We start from the raw sequence: 27,494 nt of genomic DNA on the forward strand, positions 1-27,494 counted from the left end.
GCTCAATTGCATGAAGTATGTGAGGCGTGAAAAGTTTTGAAGCAGGGTCAAAAATAGGCAAACAATTGCCACAAAAGTCAAAATGGCGGACTTCCTGTTGGGTTTGGAGGCGGGGTCCAAGAGACTTTTTTGTGCGTCTTGGGGTGATACACATGTGTGCTAATTTTCATGAACCTGTGTCAAACTGGCCAGCGGGGCTACACATTAGGGCAAAAAATACAGGGACTTCCTTTGTAATGGCGAATGGTCAACTTTGAGGCCACGCCCCCACCACACCGTAAGACTTTTGTAAGAGTTTTGGAATGCGTCTATTCCCTGTGGTGTCCTGAGTGGACACAGTGAATTTCAGCTCAATTGCATGAAGTATGTGAGGCGTGAAAAGTTTTGCAGGAGGGTCACAAATCGCCAAAAATTAACAGAAATTTCAAAATGGCGGACTTCCTGTTGGGTTTGGAGGGGGGGTCCAAGAGACTTTTTTGTGCATCTTGGGGTGATACACATGTGTACCAATTTTCATGACCCTACTCAAAACAGGCCAGGGGGGCAGGCAGAAAAACCTATGAAAACACAACATTTTGTGTAGCCAGTAGGTGGCGCTCTGTCAAAGCCTCAATATTGTTGTATAGATGTGTTTAGGGTCAGACTCTGATCATACATGTGACATTTCGTACAGATCGGACAGAAAACGAAGAAGTTATAGAGACTTTCTGTGTCCTCAGAAATGGTCAAACTTTGAGGCCACGCCCCGGCCACACCGTCAGACTTTTGTAAGAGTTTTGGAATGCGTCTATTCCCTATGGTGTCCTGAGTGGACACGGCGAATTTCAGCTCAATCCGTTGAAGTATGCGAGGCGTGAAAAGTTTGGCAGCAGGGTCACACATCGCCAAAAATGGCCACAAACCTTCAAATGGCGGACTTCCTGTTGGGTTTGGAGGGGGGGTCCAAGAGACTTTTTTGTGCGTCTTGAGATGATACATATGTGTGCCAATTTTCATAATCCTGTGTCAAACCGGCCAGAGGGGCTACGCGTTGGGGGCGCTATAGAGCCATTTTTATATGTGCATTTCAAAAGTGAGCAAATTTCAAAATTTTTCGGGCAAATGAATTTTTCTACCAAGTTTGGTGAGTTTTTGGGCATGTTAGGGCCCCCAAAAATGCGATCTTAGGGGGGGAAAGAAAAAAAAAAAAAAAAATTAAAGCTGCAAGCAGCATTGCGGGCCCTCGCGCACCTTGCGATCCGCGGGGCCATCGCAGTCTTCTCTCCTATGCTCTCGTCTCCTACACTCTCCTGTCCTATGCTCTCCTCCTCTCATTTCCACAGTTATACAACGAACACATGTTTACAACCAAACTTTCCTGCTACCAGTAGGTGGCGCTATGACCGTATCATCCTATTAGCATATATGTCTGTTCAGACTCGGGTCCATAGCAGTACTGTAAGATTTTGTCCACATTGCATAAAGTATATGGGTAGTACTGCATAAAACACAGCGAGTTCCTTTGTAATGGCGAACGGTCAACTTTGAGGCCACTCCCCCGCCACACGGTAATACTTTTGAAAGAGTTTTGGAATGCGTGTATTCCCTATGGTGTCCTGAGTGGACACAGTGAATTTCAGCTCAATTGCATGAAGTATGTGAGGCGTTAAAAGTGTTGAAGCAGGGTCAAAAATAGGCAAAAAATGGCCACAAAAGTCAAAATGGCGGACTTCCTGTTGGGTTTGGAGGGGGGGTCCAAGAGACTTTTTTGTGCGTCTTGGGGTGATACACATGTGTGCCAATTTTCATGATCCTGTGTCAAACTGGCCAGTGGGGCTACGCGTCAGGGCAAAAAATACAGGGAGTTCTTTTGTAATGGCGAATGGTCAACTTTGAGGCCACACCCCCACCACACCGTAAGACTTTTGTAAGAGTTTTGGAATGCGTCTATTCCCTATGGTGTCCTGAGTGGACACAGTGAATTTCAGCTGAATTGCATGAAGTATGCGAGGCACGAAAAGTTTTATAGCAGGGTCAGAAAACGGTAAAAATTACAAAAAAAAGTCAAAATGGTGGACTTCCTGTTGGGTTTGGAGGGGGGGTCCAAGAGACTTTTTTGTGCGACTTGGGGTGATACACATGTGTGCTAATACTTGTGATCCTGTGTCAAACTGGCCAGCGGGGCTACGCATTAGGGCAATAAATACAGTGACTTCCTTTGTAATGGCGAATGGTCAACTTTGAGGCCACGCCCCCGCCACGCCGTCAGACTTTTGTAAGAGTTTTGGAATGCGTCTATTCCCTATGGTGTCCTGAGTGGACACAGTGAGTTTTAGCTCATTTGGATAAAGTATGCGAGGCGTGAAAAGTTTTGCAGCAGGGTCACAAATCGCCAAAAATTAACAGAAATTTCAAAATGGCGGACTTCCTGTTGGGTTTGGAGGGGGGGTCCAAGAGACTTTTTTGTGCATCTTGGGGTGATACACATGTGTGCCAATTTTCGTGACCCTACTCAAAACAGGCCACAGGGGCAGGCAGAAAAACCTATGAAAACACAACATTTTGTGTAGCCAGTAGGTGGCGCTCTGTCAAAGCCTCAATATTGTTGTATAGATGTGTTTAAGGTCAGACTCTGATCATATATGTGACATTTCGTACAGATCGGACAGAAAACGAAGAAGTTATAGAGACTTTCTGTGTCCTCAGAAATGGTCAAACTTTGAGGCCACGCCCCGGCCACACCGTCAGACTTTTGTAAGAGTTTTGGAATGCGTCTATTCCCTATGGTGTCCTGAGTGGACACGGCGAATTTCAGCTCAATCCGTTGAAGTATGCGAGGCGTGAAAAGTTTGGCAGCAGGGTCACACATCGCCAAAAATGGCCACAAACCTTCAAATGGCGGACTTCCTGTTGGGTTTGGAGGGGGGGTCCAAGAGACTTTTTTGTGCGTCTTGAGGTGATACATATGTGTGCCAATTTTCATAATCCTGTGTCAAACCGGCCAGAGGGGCTACGCGTTGGGGGCGCTATAGAGCCATTTTTATATGTGCATTTCAAAAGTCAGCAAATTTCAAAATTTTTCGGGCGAATGAATTTTTCTACCAAGTTTGGTGAGTTTTTGGGCATGTTAAGGCCTCCAAAAATGCGATCTCGGAGGGGGAAAAAAAAAAAAAAAAAAAAAAAAAAAAAAAAAAATAATAATCCTAAGGGTTTCAATAGGGCTCTTGCACCATTCGGTGCTCGGGCCCTAATAATAATCCTAAGGGTTTCAATAGGGCTCTTGCACCATTCGGTGCTCGGGCCCTAAAAATTAAAGCTGCAAGCAGCATTGCGGGCCCTCGCGCACCTTGCGATCCGTGGGGTCATCGCAGTCTTCTCTCCTATGCTCGCGTCTCCTATACTCTCCTGTGCTATGCTCTCCTCCTCTCATTTCCACAGATATACAACAAACACATGTTTACAACCAAACTTTCCTGCTACCAGTAGGTGGCGCTATGACCGTATCATCCTATTAGCATATATATCTGTTTAGACTCGGCTCCATGGCAGTACTGTAAGATTTTGTCCACATTGCATAAAGTATATGGGTAGTACTGCATAAAACACAGCGAGTTCCTTTGTAATGGCGAATGGTCAACTTTGAGGCCACTCCCCCGCCACACGGTAATACTTTTGAAAGAGTTTTGGAATGCGTCTATTCCCTATGGTGTCCTGAGTGGACACAGTGAATTTCAGCTCAATTGCATGAAGTATGTGAGGCGTGAAAAGTTTTGAAGCAGGGTCACAAATAGGCAAAAAATGGCCACAAAAGTCAAAATGGTGGACTTCCTGTTGGGTTTGGAGGGGGGGTCCAAGAGAGTTTTTTGTGCGTCTTGGGGTGATACACATGTGTGCTAATTCTCATGATCCTGTGTCAAACTGGCCAGCGGGGCTACGCATTAGGGCAATAAATACAGTGAGTTCCTTTGTAATGGCGAATGGTCAACTTTGAGGCCACGCCCCCACCACACCGTAAGACTTTTGTAAGAGTTTTTGAATGCGTCTATTCCCTATGGTGTCCTGAGTGGACACAGTGAGTTTTAGCTCATTTGGAGGAAGTATGCGAGGCGTGAAAAGTTTTGTAGGAGGGTCACAAATCGCCAAAAATTAACAGAAATTTCAAAATGGCGGACTTCCTGTTGGGTTTGGAGGGGGGGTCCAAGAGACTTTTTTGTGCATCTTGGGGTGATACACATGTGTACCAATTTTCATGACCCTACTCAAAACAGGCCAGGGGGGCAGGCAGAAAAACCTATGAAAACACAACATTTTGTGTAGCCAGTAGGTGGCGCTCTGTCAAAGCCTCAATATTGTTGTATAGATGTGTTTAGGGTCAGACTCTGATCATACATGTGACATTTCGTACAGATCGGACAGAAAACGAAGAAGTTATAGAGACTTTCTGTGTCCTCTGAAATGGTCAAACTTTGAGGCCACGCCCCGGCCACACCGTCAGACTTTTGTAAGAGTTTTGGAATGCGTCTATTCCCTATGGTGTCCTGAGTGGACACGGCGAATTTCAGCTCAATCCGTTGAAGTATGCGAGGCGTGAAAAGTTTGGCAGCAGGGTCACACATCGCCAAAAATGGCCACAAACCTTCAAATGGCGGACTTCCTGTTGGGTTTGGAGGGGGGGTCCAAGAGACTTTTTTGTGCGTCTTGAGGTGATACATATGTGTGCCAATTTTCATAATCCTGTGTCAAACCGGCCAGAGGGGCTACGCGTTGGGGGCGCTATAGAGCCATTTTTATATGTGCATTTCAAAAGTCAGCAAATTTCAAAATTTTTCGGGCGAATGAATTTTTCTACCAAGTTTGGTGAGTTTTTGGGCATGTTAAGGCCCCCAAAAATGCGATCTTAGGGGGGGAAGGAAAAAAAATGAAAAATTAAAGCTGCAAGCAGCATTGCGGGCCCTCGCGCACCTTGCGATCCGCGGGGTCATCGCAGTCTTCTCTCCTATGCTCTTGTCTCCTATACTCTCCTGTCCTATGCTCTCCTCTTATTTCCACAGAGATACAACGAACACATGTTTACAACCAAACTTTCCTGCTACCAGTAGGTGGCGCTATGACCGTATCATCCTATTAGCATATATATCTGTTCAGACTCGGGTCCATAGCAGTACTGTAAGATTTTGTCCACATTGCATAAAGTATATGGGTAGTACTGCATAAAACACAGCGAGTTCCTTTGTAATGGCGAACGGTCAACTTTGAGGCCACTCCCCCGCCACACGGTAATACTTTTGAAAGAGTTTTGGAATGCATCTATTCCCTATGGTGTCCTGAGTAGACACAGTGAATTTCAGCTCAATTGCATGAAGTATGTGAGGCGTGAAAAGTTTTGAAGCAGGGTCAAAAATAGGCAAACAATTGCCACAAAAGTCAAATTGGCGGACTTCCTGTTGGGTTTGGAGGCGGGGTCCAAGAGACTTTTTTGTGCGTCTTGGGGTGATACACATGTGTGCTAATTTTCATGAACCTGTGTCAAACTGGCCAGCGGGGCTACACATTAGGGCAAAAAATACAGGGAGTTCCTTTGTAATGGCGAATGGTCAACTTTGAGGCCACACCCCCACCACACCGTAAGACTTTTGTAAGAGTTTTGGAATGCGTCTATTCCCTGTGGTGTCCTGAGTGGACACAGTGAATTTCAGCTCAATTGCATGAAGTATGTGAGGCGTGAAAAGTTTTGAAGCAGGGTCACAAATAGGCAAAAAATGGCCACAAAAGTCAAAATGGTGGACTTCCTGTTGGGTTTGGAGGGGGGGTCCAAGAGACTTTTTTGTGCGTCTTGGGGTGATACACATGTGTGCTAATTCTCATGATCCTGTGTCAAACTGGCCAGCGGGGCTACGCATTAGGGCAATAAATACAGTGAGTTCCTTTGTAATGGCGAATGGTCAACTTTGAGGCCACGCCCCCGCCACACCGTCAGACTTTTGTAAGAGTTTTTGAATGCGTCTATTCCCTATGGTGTCCTGAGTGGACACAGTGAGTTTTAGCTCATTTGGATGAAGTATGCGAGGCGTGAAAAGTTTTGTAGGAGGGTCACAAATCGCCAAAAATTAACAGAAATTTCAAAATTGCGGACTTCCTGTTGGGTTTGGAGGGGGGGTCCAAGAGACTTTTTTGTGCATCTTGGGGTGATACACATGTGTACCAATTTTCATGACCCTACTCAAAACAGGCCAGGGGGGCAGGCAGAAAAACCTATGAAAACACAACATTTTGTGTAGCCAGTAGGTGGCGCTCTGTCAAAGCCTCAATATTGTTGTATAGATGTGTTTAGGGTCAGACTCTGATCATACATGTGACATTTCGTACAGATCGGACAGAAAACGAAGAAGTTATAGAGACTTTCTGTGTCCTCAGAAATGGTCAAACTTTGAGGCCACGCCCCGGCCACACCGTAAGACTTTTGTAAGAGTTTTGGAATGCGTCTATTCCCTATGGTGTCCTGAGTGGACACGGCGAATTTCAGCTCAATCCGTTGAAGTATGCGAGGCGTGAAAAGTTTGGCAGCAGGGTCACACATCGCCAAAAATGGCCACAAACCTTCAAATGGCGGACTTCCTGTTGGGTTTGGAGGGGGGGTCCAAGAGACTTTTTTGTGCGTCTTGAGGTGATACATATGTGTGCCAATTTTCATAATCCTGTGTCAAACCGGCCAGAGGGGCTACGCGTTGGGGGCGCTATAGAGCCATTTTTATGTGTGCATTTCAAAAGTCAGCAAATTTCAAAATTTTTCGGGCGAATGAATTTTTCTACCAAGTTTGGTGAGTTTTTGGGCATGTTAAGGCCTCCAAAAATGCGATCTCGGAGGGGGAAAAAAAAAAAAAAAAAAAAAAAAAAAAAAAAAAAAAAAAAAAAAAAAAAAAAAATAATAATCCTAAGGGTTTCAATAGGGCTCTTGCACCATTCGGTGCTCGGGCCCTAATTAAAGCTGCAAGCAGCATTGCGGGCCCTCGCGCACCTTGCGATCCGCGGGGGTCATCGCAGTCTTCTCTCCTATGCTCTCGTCTCCTATACTCTCCTGTCCTATGCTCTCCTCTCATTTCCACAGATATACAACGAACACATGTTTACAACCGAACTTTCCTGCTACCAGTAGGTGGCGCTATGACCGTATTATACTATTAGCATATATATCTGTTCAGACTCGGGTCCATAGCAGTACTGTAAGATTTTGTCCACATTGCATAAAGTATATGGGTAGTACTGCATAAAACACAGCGAGTTCCTTTGTAATGGCGAATGGTCAACTTTGAGGCCACTCCCCCGCCACACGGTAATACTTTTGAAAGAGTTTTGGAATGCGTCTATTCCCTATGGTGTCCAGAGGGGACACAGTGAATTTCAGCTCAATTGCATGAAGTTTGTGATGCGTGAAAAGTTTTGAAGCAGGGTCACAAATAGGCAAAAAATGGCCACAAAAGTCAAAATGGCAGACTTCCTGTTGGGTTTGGAGGGGGGGTCCAAGAGAGTTTTTTGTGCGTCTTGGGGTGATACACATGTGTGCCAATTTTCATGATCCTGTGTCAAACTGGCCAGCGGGGCTACGCGTTAGGGCAAAAAATACAGGGAGTTCCTTTGTAATGGCGAATGGTCAAGTTTGAGGCCACACCCCCACCACACCGTAATACTTTTGTAAGAGTTTTGGAATGCGTCTATTCTGTATCCTGTCCTGAGTGGACACAGTGATTTTCAGCTTAATTGGATGAAGTATGCAAGGCGTGAAAAGTTTTGCAGCAGGGTCACAAATCGCCAAAAATTAACAGAAATTTCAAAATGGCGGACTTCCTGTTGGGTTTGGAGGGGGGGTCCAAGAGACTTTTTTGTGCATCTTGGGGTGATAAACATGTGTGGCAATTTTCGTGACCCTACTCAAAACAGGCCACAGGGGCAGGCAGAAAAACCTATGAAAACAAACCATTTTGTGTAGCCAGTAGGTGGCGCTCTGTCAAAGCCTCAATATTGTTGTATAGATGTGTTTAGGGTCAGACTCTGATCATACATGTGACATTTGGTACAGATCGGACAGAAAACGAAGAAGTTATAGACACTTTCTGTGTCCTCAGAAATGGTCAAACTTTGAGGCCACGCCCCGGCCACACCGTCAGACTTTTGTAAGAGTTTTGGAATGCGTCTATTCCCTATGGTGTCCTGAGTGGACACGGCGAATTTCAGCGCAATCCGATGACGTATGCGAGGCGTGAAAAGTTTGGCAGCAGGGTCACACATCGCCAAAAATGGCCACAAACCTTCAAATGGCGGACTTCCTGTTGGGTTTGGAGGGGGGGTCCAAGAGACTTTTTTGTGCGTCTTGAGGTGATACATATGTGTGCCAATTTTCATAATCCTGTGTCAAACCGGCCAGAGGGGCTACGCGTTGGGGGCGCTATAGAGTCATTTTCCTATGTGCGTTTCAAACGTCAGCAAATTTCAAAATTTTTCGGGCGAATGAATTTTTCTACCAAGTTTGGTGAGTTTTTGGGCATGTTAAGGCCCCCAAAAATGCGATCTTAGGGGGGGAAAGAAAAAAAAAAATAATAATCCTAAGGGTTTCAATAGGGCTCTTGCACCATTCGGTGCTCGGGCCCTAATTAAAGCTGCAAGCAGCATTGCGGGCCCTCGCGCACCTTGCGATCCGCGGGGTCATCGCAGTCTTCTCTCCTATGCTCTCGTCTCCTATACTCTCCTGTCCTATGCTCTCCTCTTATTTCCACAGAGATACAACGAACACATGTTTACAACCAAACTTTCCTGCTACCAGTAGGTGGCGCTATGACCGTATCATCCTATTAGCATATATATCTGTTCAGACTCGGGTCCATAGCAGTACTGTAAGATTTTGTCCACATTGCATAAAGTATATGGGTAGTACTGCATAAAACACAGCGAGTTCCTTTGTAATGGCGAACGGTCAACTTTGAGGCCACTCCCCCGCCACACGGTAATACTTTTGAAAGAGTTTTGGAATACATCTATTCCCTATGGTGTCCTGAGTAGACACAGTGAATTTCAGCTCAATTGCATGAAGTATGTGAGGCGTGAAAAGTTTTGAAGCAGGGTCAAAAATAGGCAAACAATTGCCACAAAAGTCAAAATGGCGGACTTCCTGTTGGGTTTGGAGGCGGGGTCCAAGAGACTTTTTTGTGCGTCTTGGGGTGATACACATGTGTGCTAATTTTCATGAACCTGTGTCAAACTGGCCAGCGGGGCTACACATTAGGGCAAAAAATACAGGGAGTTCCTTTGTAATGGCGAATGGTCAACTTTGAGGCCACGCCCCCACCACACCGTAAGACTTTTGTAAGAGTTTTGGAATGCGTCTATTCCCTGTGGTGTCCTGAGTGGACACAGTGAATTTCAGCTCAATTGCATGAAGTATGTGAGGCGTGAAAAGTTTTGAAGCAGGGTCACAAATAGGCAAAAAATGGCCACAAAAGTCAAAATGGTGGACTTCCTGTTGGGTTTGGAGGGGGGGTCCAAGAGACTTTTTTGTGCGTCTTGGGGTGATACACATGTGTGCTAATTCTCATGATCCTGTGTCAAACTGGCCAGCGGGGCTACGCATTAGGGCAATAAATACAGTGAGTTCCTTTGTAATGGCGAATGGTCAACTTTGAGGCCACGCCCCCGCCACACCGTCAGACTTTTGTAAGAGTTTTTGAATGCGTCTATTCCCTATGGTGTCCTGAGTGGACACAGTGAGTTTTAGCTCATTTGGATGAAGTATGCGAGGCGTGAAAAGTTTTGTAGGAGGGTCACAAATCGCCAAAAATTAACAGAAATTTCAAAATTGCGGACTTCCTGTTGGGTTTGGAGGGGGGGTCCAAGAGACTTTTTTGTGCATCTTGGGGTGATACACATGTGTACCAATTTTCATGACCCTACTCAAAACAGGCCAGGGGGGCAGGCAGAAAAACCTATGAAAACACAACATTTTGTGTAGCCAGTAGGTGGCGCTCTGTCAAAGCCTCAATATTGTTGTATAGATGTGTTTAGGGTCAGACTCTGATCATACATGTGACATTTCGTACAGATCGGACAGAAAACGAAGAAGTTATAGAGACTTTCTGTGTCCTCAGAAATGGTCAAACTTTGAGGCCACGCCCCGGCCACACCGTCAGACTTTTGTAAGAGTTTTGGAATGCGTCTATTCCCTATGGTGTCCTGAGTGGACACGGCGAATTTCAGCTCAATCCGTTGAAGTATGCAAGGCGTGAAAAGTTTGGCAGCAGGGTCACACATCGCCAAAAATGGCCACAAACCTTCAAATGGCGGACTTCCTGTTGGGTTTGGAGGGGGGGTCCAAGAGACTTTTTTGTGCGTCTTGAGGTGATACATATGTGTGCCAATTTTCATAATCCTGTGTCAAACCGGCCAGAGGGGCTACGCGTTGGGGGCGCTATAGAGTCATTTTCCTATGTGCGTTTCAAACGTCAGCAAATTTCAAAATTTTTAGGGCGAATGAATTTTTCTACCAAGTTTGGTGAGTTTTTGGGCATGTTAAGGCCCCCAAAAATGCGATCTAAGGGGGGGAAAGAAAAAAAAAAAAAAAAAATTAAAGCTGCAAGCAGCATTGCGGGCCCTCGCGCACCTTGCGATCCGCGGGGCTATCGCTGTCTTCTCTCCTATGCTCTTGTCTCCTATACTCTCCTGTGCTATGCCCTCCTCTCCTCTCATTTGCAGAGATGTACAACAAACACATGTTTACAACCACACTTTCCTGCTACCAGTAGGTGGCGCTATGACCGTATCATCCTATTAGCATATATATGTGTTCAGACTCGGGTCCATGGCAGTACTGTAAGATTTTGGCCACATTGCATGAAGTATATGGGTAGTACTGCATAAAAAACAGCGAGTTCCTTTGTAATGGCGAACGGTCAACTTTGAGGCCACTCCCCCGCCACACGGTAATACTTTTGAAAGAGTTTTGGTATGCGTCTATTCCCTATGGTGTCCTGAGTGGACACAGTGAATTTCAGCTCAATTGCATGAAGTTTGTGATGCGTGAAAAGTTTTGAAGCAGGGTCACAAATAGGCAAAAAATGGCCACAAAAGTCAAAATGGCGGACTTCCTGTTGGGTTTGGAGGGGGGGTCCAAGAGACTTTTTTGTGCGTCTTGGGGTGATACACATGTGTGCCAATTTTCATGATCCTGTGTCAAACTGGCCAGCGGGGCTACGCGTTAGGGCAATAAATACAGGGAGTTCATTTGTAATGGCGAATGGTCAACTTTGAGGCCACACCCCCACCACACCGTAATACTTTTGTAAGAGTTTTTGAATGCGTCTATTCCCTATGGTGTCCTGAGTGGACACAGTGATTTTCAGCTTGATTGGATGAAGTATGCGAGGCGTGAAAAGTTTTGTAGCAGGGTCACAAATCGCCACAAATTAACAGACATTTCAAAATGGCGGACTTCCTGTTGGGTTTGGAGGGGGGGTCGAAGAGACTTTTTTGTGCGTCTTGGGGTGATAAACATGTGTGCCAATTTTCGTGACCCTACTCAAAACAGGCCACAGGGGCAGGCAGAAAAACCTATGAAAACACAACATTTTGTGTAGCCAGTAGGTGGCGCTCTGTCAAAGCCTCAATATTGTTGTATAGATGTGTTTAGGGTCAGACTCTGATCATACATGTGACATTTCGTACAGATCGGACAGAAAACGAAGAAGTTATAGAGACTTTCTGTGTCCTCAGAAATGGTCAAACTTTGAGGCCACGCCCCGGCCACACCGTCAGACTTTTGTAAGAGTTTTGGAATGCGTCTATTCCCTATGGTGTCCTGAGTGGACACGGCGAATTTCAGCTCAATCCGTTGAAGTATGCGAGGCGTGAAAAGTTTGGCAGCAGGGTCACACATCGCCAAAAATGGCCACAAACCTTCAAATGGCGGACTTCCTGTTGGGTTTGGAGGGGGGGTCCAAGAGACTTTTTTGTGCGTCTTGAGGTGATACATATGTGTGCCAATTTTCATAATCCTGTGTCAAACCGGCCAGAGGGGCTACGCGTTGGGGGCGCTATAGAGCCATTTTTATATGTGCATTTCAAAAGTCAGCAAATTTCAAAATTTTTCGGGCGAATGAATTTTTCTACCAAGTTTGGTGAGTTTTTGGGCATGTTAAGGCCCCCAAAAATGCGATCTTAGGGGGGGAAGGAAAAAAAAAAAATGAAAAATAATAATCCTAAGGGTTTCAATAGGGCTCTTGCACCATTCGGTGCTCGGGCCCTAATAATAATCCTAAGGGTTTCAATAGGGCTCTTGCACCATTCGGTGCTCGGGCCCTAATTAAAGCTGCAAGCAGCATTGCGGGCCCTCGCGCACCTGGCGATCCGCGGGGTCATCGCAGTCTTCTCTCCTATGCTCTCGTCTCCTATACTCTCCTGTCCTATGCTCTCCTCCTCTCATTTCCACAGATATACAACAAACACATGTTTACAACCAAACTTTCCTGCTACCAGTAGGTGGCGCTATGACCGAATCATCCTATTAGCATATATATCTGTTCAGACTCGGGTCCATAGCAGTAGTGTAAGATTTTGTCCACATTGCATGAAGTATATGGGTAGTACTACATAGAATAGAGCAAGTTCGTTTGTAATGGCGAATGGTCAAATTTGAGGCCACGCCCCCACCACACGGTAATACTTTTGAAAGAGTTTTGGAATGCGTCTATTCCCTATGGTGTCCTGAGTGGACACAGTGATTTTCAGCTCAATTGCATGAAGTATGTGAGGCGTGAAAAGTTTTGAAGCAGGGTCACAAATAGGCAAAAAAATGGCCACAAAAGTCAAAATGGCGGACTTCGTGTTGGGTTTGGAGCGGGGGTCCAAGAGACTTTTTTGTGCGTCTTGGGGTGATACACATGTGTGCTAATTTTCATGATCCTGTGTCAAACTGGCCAGCGGGGCTACGTGTTAGGGCAAAAAATACAGGGAGTTCCTTTGTAATGGCGAATGGTCAACTTTGAGGCCACACCCCCACCACACCGTAATACTTTTGTAAGAGTTTTGGAATGCGTCTATTCTGTATCGTGTCCTGAGTGGACACAGTGATTTTCAGCTTGATTGGATGAAGTATGCGAGGCATGAAAAGTTTTATAGCAGGGTCAGAAAACGGTAAAAATTACAAAAAAAAAGGCAAAATGGTGGACTTCCTGTTGGGTTTGGAGGGGGGGTCCAAGAGACTTTTTTGTGCGTCTTGGGGTGATACACATGTGTGCTAATTCTCATGATCCTGTGTCAAACTGGCCAGCGGGGCTACGCATTAGGGCAATAAATACAGTGAGTTCCTTTGTAATGGCGAATGGTCAACTTTGAGGCCACGCCCCCACCACACCGTCAGACTTTTGTAAGAGTTTTTGAATGCGTCTATTCCCTATGGTGTCCTGAGTGGACACAGTGGGTTTTAGCTCATTTGGATGAAGTATGCGAGGCATGAAAAGTTTTGTAGGAGGGTCACAAATCGCCAAAAATTAACAGAAATTTCAAAATTGCGGACTTCCTGTTGGGTTTGGAGGGGGGGTCCAAGAGACTTTTTTGTGCATCTTGGGGTGATACACATGTGTACCAATTTTCATGCCCCTACTCAAAACAGGCCAGGGGGGCAGGCAGAAAAACCTATGAAAACACAACATTTTGTGTAGCCAGTAGGTGGCGCTCTGTCAAAGCCTCAATATTGTTGTATAGATGTGTTTAGGGTCAGACTCTGATCATACATGTGACATGTGGTACAGATCGGACAGAAAACGAAGAAGTTATAGAGACTTTCTGTGTCCTCAGAAATGGTCAAACTTTGAGGCCACGCCCCGGCCACACCGTCAGACTTTTGTAAGAGTTTTGAATGCGTCTATTCCCTATGGTGTCCTGAGTGGACACGGCGAATTTCAGCTCAATCCGTTGAAGTATGCGAGGCGTGAAAAGTTTGGCAGCAGGGTCACACATCGCCAAAAATGGCCACAAACCTTCAAATGGCGGACTTCCTGTTGGGTTTGGAGGGGGGGTCCAAGAGACTTTTTTGTGCGTCTTGAGGTGATACGTATGTGTGCCAATTTTCATAATCCTGTGTCAAACCGGCCAGAGGGGCTACACGTTGGGGGCGCTATAGAGCCATTTTTATATGTGCATTTCAAAAGTCAGCAAATTTCAAAATTTTTCGGGCGAATGAATTTTTCTACCAAGTTTGGTGAGTTTTTGGGCATGTTAAAGCCCCCAAAAATGCGATCTCGGAGGGGAAAAAAAAAAAAAAAAAAAAAAAAAAAAAAAAAATTAAAGCTGCAAGCAGCATTGCGGGCCCTCGCGCACCTTGCGATCCGTGGGGTCATCGCAGTCTTCTCTCCCATGCTCTCGTCCCCTATACTGTCCTGTCCTATGCTCTCCTCCTCTCATTTCCACAGATATACAACGAACACGTTTACAACCAAACTTTCCTGCTACCAGTAGGTGGCACTATGACCGTATCATCCTATTAGCATATATATTTGTTCAGACTCGGGTCCATAGCAGTACTGTAAGATTTTGTCCACATTGCATAAAGTACATGGGTAGTACTGCATAAAACACAGCGAGTTCCTTTGTAATGGCGAATGGTCAACTTTGAGGCCACTCCCCCGCCACACGGTAATACTTTTGAAAGAGTTTTGGAATGCGTCTATTCCCTATGGTGTCCTGAGTGGACACAGTGAATTTCAGCTCAATTGCATGAAGTATATGAGACGTGAAAAGTGTTGAAGCAGGGTCACAAATAGGCAAAAAATGGCCACAAAAGTCAAAATGGCGGACTTCCTGTTGGGTTTGGAGGGGGGGTCCAAGAGACTTTTTTGTACGTCTTGGGGTGATACACATGTGTGCTAATTCTCATGATCCTGTGTCAAACTGGCCAGCGGGGCTACGCATTAGGGCAATAAATACAGTGAGCTCCTTTGTAATGGCGAATGGTCAACTTTGAGGCCACGCCCCCACCCCACCGTCAGACTTTTGTAAGAGTTTTTGAATGCGTCTATTCCCTATGGTGTCCTGAGTTGACACAGTGAGTTTTAGCTCAATTGGATGAAGTATGCGAGGCATGAAAAGTTTTGTAGGAGGGTCACAAATCGCCAAAAATTAACAGAAATTTCAAAATTGCGGACTTCCTGTTGGGTTTGGAGGGGGGGTCCAAGAGACTTTTTTGTGCATCTTGGGGTGATACACATGTGTACCAATTTTCATGACCCTACTCAAAACAGGCCAGGGGGGCAGGCAGAAAAACCTATGAATACACAACATTTTGTGTAGCCAGTAGGTGGCGCTCTGTCAAAGCCTCAATATTGTTGTATAGATGTGTTTAGGGTCAGACTCTGATCATACATGTGACATTTCGTACAGATCGGACAGAAAACGAAGAAGTTATAGAGACTTTCTGTGTCCTCAGAAATGGTCAAACTTTGAGGCCACGCCCCGGCCACACCGTCAGACTTTTGTAAGAGTTTTGGAATGCGTCTATTCCCTATGGTGTCCTGAGTGGACACGGCGAATTTCAGCTCAATCCGTTGAAGTATGCGAGGCGTGAAAAGTTTGGCAGCAGGGTCACACATCGCCAAAAATGGCCACAAACCTTCAAATGGCGGACTTCCTGTTGGGTTTGGAGGGGGGGTCCAAGAGACTTTTTTGTGCGTCTTGAGGTGATACATATGTGTGCCAATTTTCATAATCCTGTGTCAAACCGGCCAGAGGGGCTACGCGTTGGGGGCGCTATAGAGCCATTTTTATATGTGCATTTCAAAAGTCAGCAAATTTCAAAATTTTTCGGGCGAATGAATTTTTCTACCAAGTTTGGTGAGTTTTTGGGCATGTTAAGGCCTCCGAAAATGCGATCTCGGAGGGGGAAAAAAAAAAAAAAAAAAAATTAAAGCTGCAAGCAGCATTGCGGGCCCTCGCGCACCTTGCGATCCGCGGGGTCATCGCAGTCTTCTCTCCTATGCTCTCGTCTCCTATACTCTCCTGTCCTATGCTCTCCTCCTCTCATTTCCACAGATATACAACGAACACGTTTACAACCAAACTTTCCTGCTACCAGTAGGTGGCGCTATGACCATATCATCCTATTAGCATATATATCTGTTCACACTCAGGTCCATAGCAGTACTGTAAGATTTTGTCCACATTGCATAAAGTATATGGGTAGTACTGCAGAAAACACAGCAAGTTCCTTTGTAATGGCGAATGGTCAACTTTGAGGCCACTCCCCTGCCACATGGTAATACTTTTGAAAGAGTTTTGGAATGCGTCTATTCCCTATGGTGTCCTGAGTGGACACAGTGAATTTCAGCTCAATTGCATAAAGTATGCGAGGCGTGAAAAGTTTTGAAGCAGGGTCACAAATAGGCACAAAATGGCCACAAAAGTCAAAATGGCGGACTTCCTGTTGGGTTTGGAGGGGGGGTCCAAGAGACTTTTTTGTGCGTCTTGGGGTGATACACATGTGTGCTAATTTTCATGATCCTGTGTCAAACTGGCCAGAGGGGCTACGCGTTAGGACAAAAAATACAGGGAGTTCCTTTGTAATGGCGAATGGTCAACTTTGAGGCCACGCCCCCACCACACCGTAATACTTTTGTAAGAGTTTTGGAATGCGTCTATTCCCTGTGGTGTCCTGAGTGGACACAGTGAATTTCAGCTCAATTGCATGAAGTATGTGAGGCGTGAAAAGTTTTGAAGCAGGGTCACAAATAGGCAAAAAATGGCCACAAAAGTCAAAATGGTGGACTTCCTGTTGGGTTTGGAGGGGGGGTCCAAGAGACTTTTTTGTGCGTCTTGGGGTGATACACATGTGTGCTAATTCTCATGATCCTGTGTCAAACTGGCCAGCGGGGCTACGCATTAGGGCAATAAATACAGTGAGTTCCTTTGTAATGGCGAATGGTCAACTTTGAGGCCACGCCCCCGCCACACCGTCAGACTTTTGTAAGAGTTTTTGAATGCGTCTATTCCCTATGGTGTCCTGAGTGGACACAGTGAGTTTTAGCTCATTTGGATGAAGTATGCGAGGCGTGAAAAGTTTTGTAGGAGGGTCACAAATCGCCAAAAATTAACAGAAATTTCAAAATTGCGGACTTCCTGTTGGGTTTGGAGGGGGGGTCCAAGAGACTTTTTTGTGCATCTTGGGGTGATACACATGTGTACCAATTTTCATGACCGTACTCAAAACAGGCCAGGGGGGCAGGCAGAAAAACCTATGAAAACACAACATTTTGTGTAGCCAGTAGGTGGCGCTCTGTCAAAGCCTCAATATTGTTGTATAGATGTGTTTAGGGTCAGACTCTGATCATACATGTGACATTTCGTACAGATCGGACAGAAAACGAAGAAGTTATAGAGACTTTCTGTGTCCTCAGAAATGGTCAAACTTTGAGGCCACGCCCCGGCCACACCGTCAGACTTTTGTAAGAGTTTTGGAATGCGTCTATTCCCTATGGTGTCCTAAGTGGACACGGCGAATTTCAGCTCAATCCGTTGAAGTATGCGAGGCGTGAAAAGTTTGGCAGCAGGGTCACACATCGCCAAAAATGGCCACAAACCTTCAAATGGCGGACTTCCTGTTGGGTTTGGAGGGGGGGTCCAAGAGACTTTTTTGTGCGTCTTGAGGTGATACATATGTGTGCCAATTTTCATAATCCTGTGTCAAACCGGCCAGAGGGGCTACGCGTTGGGGGCGCTATAGAGCCATTTTTATATGTGCATTTCAAAAGTCAGCAAATTTCAAAATTTTTCGGGCGAATGAATTTTTCTACCAACTTTGGTGAGTTTTTGGGCATGTTAAGGCCTCCAAAAATGCGATCTCGGAGGGGGAAAAAAAAAAAAAAAAAAAAAAAAAAAAAAAAAAAATAATAATCCTAAGGGTTTCAATAGGGCTCTTGCACCATTCGGTGCTCGGGCCCTAAAAATAATAATCCTAAGGGTTTCAATAGGGCTCTTGCACCATTCGGTGCTCGGGCCCTAAATATTGCCGCAAATTATAGGGGGGCTTTTGATTATTTTAGGGAGGCTGAAGCCCCCATAAAATAGGGCTAGCGACGTCTACGGTGTGACGTGCGCTGCGTAGGAGGGCCGTATGAGGAGTTCTGCACACACACGTCTCACGAAGTATGGTACCTCGTGCCGAAAAGAATTTTTTTTTATCTCTTACCACCCGTGGAGCGAGTTCTCTGTTCTCGTGGAGTATGTAACAGCCTTAAATTAGTGCACATTCATAGGGAAAATAGCGCTATTAATTACATATCAGCACAAAAAGCAATTGAGGAGAGTATTAATTATTTATTGACATAAATGTGTATTGTTTATAATGTATATAATAATTATTATTATTATATATAATTATTTTATATAATTGTTCTTTATTGCCATTGCCACGACCAAAACCTGCTGCTGCCATGTTTTGGATGTTTGTTTTCTCTACCACTGAGTTTTCACTGGCTACTTTCACTACGGCAAGTGAAGAAGGTTGTAATAGTGAAAAACAGCGAAGTGCACAATGCGCTGATTAGGCGAACCATACTGCTGACTTTCACCGTACTGCTGACCACCTTGGGTGGTTTCAGTACGGTTTGTTTTAAAGGGGTCTGGGTACAGTTGGATTGTTCACATATGCACAAACAGCCATCTATCTGAGTTTGTTTAGAGGCCTGAAAGGTACCAAGTGTGAAAACATCCTAAGTGTTTCTTTGAAAAAAATATTTTCTAATATAGGATTAGCTATATACTGACACAAGTGCAAATGCTTCATAAAAAGCTACAATGATCACCATGCTTATTTTCTTGTGTATTGGGTCTTAATATTAGGCAAATACAACCCCAGAAAAGTAACATGTTCATAATATGAACTTTATTCCATACAAGTGCAGGAAAATACTCCCATCTAAAAGCCCTGGACAAACAGTAGAATAACAACAGGACACATACATGAGTGCGTTATTATACCTTCCAAAGCGTTTTAATTTGACCTTTGATCAGATGTTTCTTCTTTCTCCAGACTCTTAAAGACCCCACACTAGCAGCAAGGAAGGATTTCCAGCGTGAGGCTGAGCTTCTGACAAACCTCCAGCATGAGCACATAGTGAAGTTTTATGGAGTGTGTGTGGATGGAGATCCTCTCATCATGGTCTTTGAGTACATGAAGCATGGGGATCTCAATAAGTTTCTCAGGTGAGTTCAGCAAAAAACAACAGGTGGTGGAAGGTGGTGTGGGTGTATTTGCTGTGAATGGCTTCCTCAGAGGGGGCTTTGGGAGTATCTAAACAGGTGTTTCTGCAGGGTGGCAGTCAGATGATAACACAAGTCACCTTTACATATTAAAGTCAAGACATTATTTAAGACAGACACAAAAAAAATCTCCTTTGTGCAAGCTAGTGAGCAGTGTTGGAGGATATTGGATAACTCTTTCTGTATATATTGTTTGTTTGTATTTATTATACTTATTATCTTCTTTGATGGCGGTGCCAACACTCTGAGCACCAGAGTGGTGGTACGTCTCCATCTAAAATACTCTTCAAGTGAAATCTGCTCTCTGAAACCTGCGGGCTTCTTACTGAGCCCTCCAAGTTTTCGATCTCTCCTCTGCTATCACTGTCTCTGGTAAGAATTTCAGCACAGCCCGGGGCATTCCTTGCTGGCCCTGTCTTTGTCTGCTGTCTTCTTCTACAGCTCTACTGCCCCACAGGCAGTGATTGTTGAACTGAAGTCAGAACTCCGGAACTTCAAACAGCTTATTGATCACCTTCTGTGGCAGCAGTCGGCATTAGGCTCCTGTCTAGCTCATCTAGAGCCTCCTGGAAACCAGCAGCCACAACCAGAGGCTCCTGCAGGACCTGCTACCGACCTGATGTCCCTGGCTTTAACTAAGCTCCCTCCTGGTCATCCGTCAGGGGATAAAGAAAGTCTCTCACCCTCTCTGATTCATCCTGTACCAGCAGTAAAGATATCCCACTCTTCTTCTCTCTCCTGGCGATGATTCCCCCAGAGCCAACCTCACCACCTTCCCCTCATGCAGGTTGAGCAGCATGGGTCTGAAAGTGCTCTTCTCCAAACCGGGCCAGTCTACTCTCAGACCCACCTTCCTCTCCTTCCTCCTCATTGGCAGCTCCACAACGCAAACAGGCTCAGATATCACTGCCCAATAAGCAGCCCAGCTCGATGTCTGGTCCAGTGTCCTTGTCTCCTCTGCCACACCTACCTGCTGCTGCTGCTACTGTTGCTTTTGCCGCTGCTACTGCCGCCATGTTCTCTGCTGACCCTCCGGCCCTCACTCGAGCCCCTGAGCTGGCTAATTACTTAGTTCACATGCACTCTCCCACCTTGTTAGTTACCAGGCTCGAGTCCAACTCAAAACTTGTACGCATGTACAATGGCAACCTGGATTAAAACTTTCCTGAGATCCTATGATTGTATGTAGCCTATATTATCTATAAAATTGTAACTATTTGTTCAGTGAAACAACAGAGATGCTTAGCGAATCGCACAGGTTCACTACACTGATGAGTGTACAGCTCTATTGTGCCTGTGCAACTGCTTGATATGAAATTTTAACCCTACCCAAACTGTAGTCGCTTTTGTATTAACAAGGTAATTAAAATTAGACATTTTTTCTGCGTCTCCTCCAGTCACTCATTTTCTCACCTGTCCATTGTGTTCTCTCTGTTCTCCCTCTCTTTCTCATTTATTTGTTGCTCCATCCCTCCTGTTTCTTTTTGTGTACGTGTGTTGTTTCCATACCCCCACGTCTCCCCCTCCTGCTCAGTGCGGACATACAGATGTGACCACACATTGTGTACTTGACCAATCATGTGCAGCTGGAACAGAGGAAAAAAATGGTTCTGACTCCCTGGTAGGAGCCGGTTTGTTCACTTCAAAAGCCGGTTCTAAGAGCCATTTCATTCACGACCAATCATCACTATTCACTAGTCTTATTTGGCTGTTTCACTACATTCAAATGTCTCTCCAATTTTTCTATCAATCATATTGTAAAATATCCTCATTGTGGGGGATTTTAATATTCATGTCTGTTGATCACATATTTGATCTGCTGGACATCTGCCTAACCACATAACTTCAAGTATGACAGCGAAGTCTACAGACTAAAACATGGCTGTGCTGTGGGCTCACCTGTATCTCCAGTTTCGGCCAACTTTTACATGGAAGTGGTGGAGGCTAGAGTCCTCTCTTCCTTCCCAGGGAGAGCTCCATCCCTCTGGTTCAGATATGTGAATGACACATGGAACAAGTGGAGCAATTCACCAAACACATAAATGCAGTGGATAAAAACATCCAGGTTACCCGGGAGGAAGTAATTCTTGATCTTAATTCTTAATATTGATAAGCAAGTTATAACAACTTAAGTTTTTTTTTTTCATTCCTTAGGACACAAGAGTGAAACTGACCAGCAGATAACTCCACTGAGGGCTGGAGATGGAATAACATTCAATAAAATAATGTAGACTGTAAATAAAAAACAATCATAGTCTCTTTGGTAAAGTAAACCTTATCTCCTTCGCCTCAGAGCACATGGGCCGGATGCCATGATTCTCGTGGATGGGCAACCCCTGCAGACCAACGGTGAACTAGGTCTGTCACAGATGCTCCACATAGCCAGTCAGATTGCAGCTGGGATGATCTACTTGGCGTCTCAACACTTTGTGCACCGTGATCTAGCCACCAGGAACTGCTTGGTGGGGAACGGCCTTTTGGTGAAAATAGGAGACTTTGGAATGTCCAGAGATATTTACAGCACAGATTATTACAGGGTAAGGACATGTCTAAACTGTTTAGAAATTACATCCATAAATAATAATTGCAGTACAATCTTGGCTGGAAAATGTCTTTTTGTTAATCCTTATGATCTACTTAAACATGCACATTTCTCCATCTATAAAACACTGATCATGTTTGCAGGTGGGAGGTCACACCATGTTGCCTATCCGCTGGATGCCCCCAGAGAGCATCATGTATAGAAAATTCACCACAGAGAGCGACGTGTGGAGCTTCGGAGTCATTCTGTGGGAGATCTTCACTTATGGAAAACAGCCATGGTTCCAGCTCGCGAATAATGAGGTACAGACCACTTACATGTATGTACAGTGGGTACTGAGGATTAAAATTGAAAAAAAAATGTTTTGGACTAGTAAAGAAAACTAGTGCGAATGAGTCACAATCATTTAAGTACTACATTTTGTTTTAACTTACCTCTGCTTTGCAAACATCATACACATACATTTATCCTACCATATCTTTGTGTTGTAGCAGTCACCTCCTCTCGTATGTACACATAAGAGTGGTGTTACATCACAACACATTCAACTCCAGATGAAAAAACTCCAGAGTGCCACAAATTTCACTTTGGTGTCTGAAACTAGATTCTGGTATGATTCTGTGGATCTGTTACAAGATCATTCAAGTGGCATTCAGCAGACAGAAGGAGAACACATGTGTCATGCTCTTAGCTGTTCAGTGCTACACCCACACAGAGCAGTGCGTTTTTGACATTCATGTCTCTGTGTCTTCTGTCCAGGTGATAGAGTGCATTACTCAGGGCAGAGTACTGGAGCGTCCCAGGCTTTGTCCAAAGGAAGTTTATGATATGATGTTGGGCTGCTGGCAGAGGGAGCCACAACAGCGACTTAACATCAAAGACATTCAGAAGATGCTGTATACCCTGATGAAAGCCGCACCCGTCTATCTAGACATTCTGGGATAAGTATGGATATCTTAGGGAGTGCTATGGGATGCTGGAACAGATCACTGGAATGGATCAGAAGTTTGATTCTGACATACTCTGTGACTGAACCTAACAAACTTGGATTACAAAAGACTATACCTTGCTCCTAACTGCCTGACTGGACTACGCGACATTGTACAGAACCTAAAAAGTTGGGCCCGGGCTTGTGTGATCCAGTCTTTTTCAAATGCACAGACCTGAGGAATTGTGTCAATTGCAGGTTTTGTCAGACTGGACTGAACTGGATTAACCTGATTAACTGGTCTGGTATGGTTTACATAGTTTTCTTATTCTAACGATATATATGCCTTCATGTATACATCTGCCTTTCTACCTGTCTAGATCATTGCAGCACTGGTTTGATACTGATCTTGAAAAAGTTTCTGCTAGCCTTGTAGGATTTGGCTTAGCTTGGTGTTATTACACTTATCCTGCCTTAGACTTGACTTGATCTCACCTCTGGATGTTTCATCTTGGTATTCCAGGCATAGGTTGGTTTGGCCCTTATAAATGTAATCTTTCTTGGTTACTAGGATATATTTGGCCTTTATTCCCCTGTGAAAAGTAGTCCTGATATATTAATCTGCACAAAATGAATATATCTTTTTTTAATGATGATGTATGTGTGTATTCCACAGCACCTTGTCTAATTTTTTCTGTTTGCTTATCTGTGTGATCTAAATGTGAAGTTGTCAAACGTTCATCATCCTTACTGTTGTCTGCTCTCAGCATGGCCTGTCACCACAGAGATGGACCTAAGTGCCTCCTTATTATTCTAAACACTGGGAGCTCAACAGTAGTCTTTCAAAAATAAGAGCATTTTTACATTTGTTTACTTGCCTATAAAACCATTTTTCTTACAACAAATTTTAGGCACTATGTATTGAAAATACAGGGAAATGACACACAAAAACCTGAGGAAAAACTAGAGAAACACAAAGCTGTTTTGTACTCGTTACTGTTGACAACAATACAAACTACCCAATCATAATACATTCTCTATATTTTTATTTATTTTATTTTCTCAAAGAGTGGACCTCTGTGATTCTCCAAAGCCATGGACATTGTGGTGGCACAATGTCCAGGCTCAATAGATACAATTTTGTAACTTTAAAAAAATGTATATACTGTAAATCTTGATGTTTTGCAATATGTTAGTTTATTCCTATCCCCACAAGTTATAATTTTTAGCTTTTTGATGTGTTGATATTTTATGTGAAAGCCAAGAAATATTTTAATAATCTTTATTTCCAGGTTTAATTTTCTGGTATTATTTATCTGGTCACAGTTGTGACAGATGTTTTCCTCATTTAAAATCTAATGATTATTTTAATGTTAATTTATGAGTCAGAAAAATAGGGGAAGCTGTAAAGTGATTAGACTAAATTATTTTCTTGTTCATGTAGCGTTCGTCAATATTTTTATTTAATTGCTTACTTTTGTTAGCCGCATCTGTGCATGTTTGTTCTCATGGTTCATGATATGGTCAGTGTGGCTGCACCTCACATGGGACATGTTCTGCTAGAGTAGTTTAGTATACACCACCTATTTGCATGTTTGTTGTGTCTTTGCTGTGTCCAGGATGTACCCTGCCTCTTGCTCAACTTTAGCCTGGATAGGCCATATCAGCTAGCATATTCAATTTGTGTCATTTTGCTTAAATAAAGGACAAATCTTTACTGCCCATTATTGTGATACATGAAATCCACGTTGGGCCAAACAGCTCAGCAGTGTAATGACACACTTGTGCTAAATGCTTAAAGCGGAGATGCTTATGTGGAACCTGAAGCAGTCCCTATTACTGTATGGTACATTACTGTGATTGATTTAACTGCCATATAAGTTAAATATAATATATATGTATGTTATATTTCACAAATATGAAAAAGCATAATGCTTTTACAAGGCGCTGCAGTGATTTTCTCATACTACTGCCAAAGTCTTAAAGAATGTAAAAAGACAATATACTAGTAATTCAATATTACGTGGGATATGATCTGTTTTTCTGTTCAATGTCCCCCAGGAAGTCATGTTTTTCCACAATGGTTTATTTACTTATGTGTAGACTTGTGTGTACTTATGTGTAGTTTAATGTGTGCTTACACACCATGGGTATGATAGCATACAGATATATTAGACATAGACAACACTTCATTATCTTCGAGTGAACTAATGAAAATATTTAGCAGAATGTGACCAATTGATTATTTTTTCTAACATTACATCCTGTTTCTGCTTTAGATGCATTCAGTCTGTTATATGTTCATATTTCCGCCAAACTGCATCAAAGCAGGCAGACACCCACCGCTTCAGAGATCTTGGTCCACTTGTTAGGGATATACCGACCCTTGGATGGCAGCATCCTCTCTTGTGCATCAAAATGAATAAAAAAAGTCTTCAGTAAATGTTTATACTAATTAACACTTAGCAGATGTGACTTAATTATTAGGTGTGACCTGCCAAGTGTTAACACATCATGCTCTTCAAAGTAGCGTCAACATATTCACAAAAAACTAGTTTTTTATTCATGGCTGCCATACCATAAAATATGCCTGTATTTTCTGTCTTAGAGTACATACACAAGTTATTTTTCTGCCATTTTTACATTAACCCGATTCCACATTACATTCAGAAGCAGTGCAAGTAAGCAATCAACCACTGATAGGGGAGGAGTGGGTATTTACTTCAACCTAAACGTACCGGTACTAATATTGACCAAAGTCTATAACCACAGCTATTCTATGAAGAGCCTGTCCACTTTAACATTGTGCAACGGAAAACATTTTATTATTGTTTTGCCTAAACTTCTTAGTTATTACATGCTAGAAAGATAAAGTGGCTTCTATTTAGAATGTCACTAGTTATAGAACATTATTTTAAAACTAAATACAAACTATATCTATTGTTTGATCATCTTCAAAAACATGATAAAACCATACCACAATCCTTTTAACCATAGTAACGTTTTGAACGTGGGGATAGAATCACTTTCATTCTCAACTGTCCCCCTAATGAAAGCAGAGGTTCTCCTTATAGAAATGTGATTAAACCAACCATCCAACCGTAGCTACAACAATGTTTATTAACAAAAGTATAGAACTGTATAATATATGATTATATTGTCTTATATAAGACAATATAGTCCAGGGTTTGTAGTAGATAAACTGCTAATTTATGTGTAGGCCTACACTTCATTGACATGTTGCATTATCAAACTGCTTTGTTACTACAGTCAGACTTCCTGAAGGACTGAATCATTCAGAAAACACACTGCTGACAAATGCTGCAGACTGAGATTGTATTTGTTCTGTGTTCTTTCTTTTCATTTTCTATTATTTGTTCAGTCACACTCATTCTCCTCACCTGTCTGTCATTTCCCTGTATCATGTTTACCATATAAAGCATTTAATCCATATATGTTTATTACTCACAAGTCCTTGAGACAATTTCTGTGTCTGTCTCTTTCTTCAAAGTGTTGGTAAAATGTTGTATATCCATCTTTACACCTCACACTATGTCCTCGAATCTTTTGACATCTTATACAATGTCTTTCTAAAAAAGGTGGCTCTGTGTATGATTCTGACTCATTAAAGGTTCAATGAACTGTTGTATCCTCTGTCCTGTTTTGTTGTCCCCTTTCTATTTCTATGATTATGTTTTTAAGTTATACAGATTCAACCTAACCCAAACCTTCTACCTCTTTACAATAACAAAGTTACTTTCAGTTTTTGAGTTACTCTCATTTTCCAGACACACCAGTCTCCACACAACCTAAGTGCCTCAAAGTGAGATAAGATGGGTGTCACTTTCATGGAAAACACTAACAATTAAGACAGCAGTTAATCAGAGGCACACATGCCTTTTAAAATGGCTTCTAACTGAACATATAGATAACAGACATCTGAAGAGAAAATATGATACAGTTCTGGGATGTGTCTCTAAATAATGAGACTTTCCCTGAAAACCACACTGTATGACTTCATAGTTTCTTTCATATCAGTGTCTCTGTCACTGGGGTTGGGCAGTATTACATGTACATGATTCACGATACCCCTTGGCAATTGGTTTTACAGTACTTAGTAGGGCTTTCAGACTACTAAATAATTCACTATTCACAAATCATAGAACAGATTTCATACCACATGCTCCAGTTTCGTATTTTGTTTTGTCAAAAACCTGATATAGCCGATATTGGGCCTCTGTGGACCTGCTTCCTGTCTCTCTCTCGCTCTCTCTCTTGTGGATGTCTTTCTCTGTTCTGCTTTTATTTGCAAACTCTTTGGCTCTGAAATGTGATGCTCAGAGTAGTACGGCATTTTGTTTTGTGGATTTTATATTGGTGTACCCCCTTCCAGACTCCCATGATCAAAACCTAAAACTGCTTTTATAATTTTCTGTATTTCTCCAACAATATAACCCATTATAACCCAAAAGATCAGCGGACAGTTCTCTCAAGTTCTGAAAGTAGACAAAGAGAAGCCAACACTGAAATATTAGACTCATTTATTTATTTTTTTAAAAGGCCATTGTGTTGATGTAGAATGATGTCTTTGTCAATGTTTCACTGCCGCAACCCACTCGCTCTTGAGATTCAGTTCTAGGATAAATGTTCTTGATGCATTGCTTTAGAATTGACTTGTATGATTCAGAAGTCCATTGTTCCATCAGTGATGAAAGCCATTCCACAAAACAGTTACATTAACCTTAGGCTACACTG

General features: G+C 43.4%; 1 protein-coding gene across 2 annotated transcripts in view; it reads left to right on the top strand.

Moving 5' to 3' along the window:
• The window catches only part of LOC114452210 (NT-3 growth factor receptor-like), an 86,404-nt gene extending 60,122 nt beyond the window's left edge, over nt 1–26,282 (top strand). For both annotated transcript variants that reach the window (XM_028431398.1, XM_028431399.1), the window contains exons 15-18: nt 19,040–19,212; nt 21,563–21,806; nt 21,955–22,113; nt 22,571–26,282. In XM_028431398.1, the coding sequence (XP_028287199.1) occupies nt 19,040–19,212; nt 21,563–21,806; nt 21,955–22,113; nt 22,571–22,756 (762 nt within the window). In that variant the 3' untranslated portion in view covers nt 22,757–26,282. The remainder of the gene's footprint in view (nt 1–19,039; nt 19,213–21,562; nt 21,807–21,954; nt 22,114–22,570) is intronic.
• The last annotated feature ends 1,212 nt before the right edge of the window (nt 26,283–27,494 follow it).

The sequence above is a fragment of the Parambassis ranga genome, chromosome 19 (assembly GCF_900634625.1).
Source record: "Parambassis ranga chromosome 19, fParRan2.1, whole genome shotgun sequence".
NCBI lineage: Eukaryota > Metazoa > Chordata > Actinopteri > Ambassidae > Parambassis > Parambassis ranga.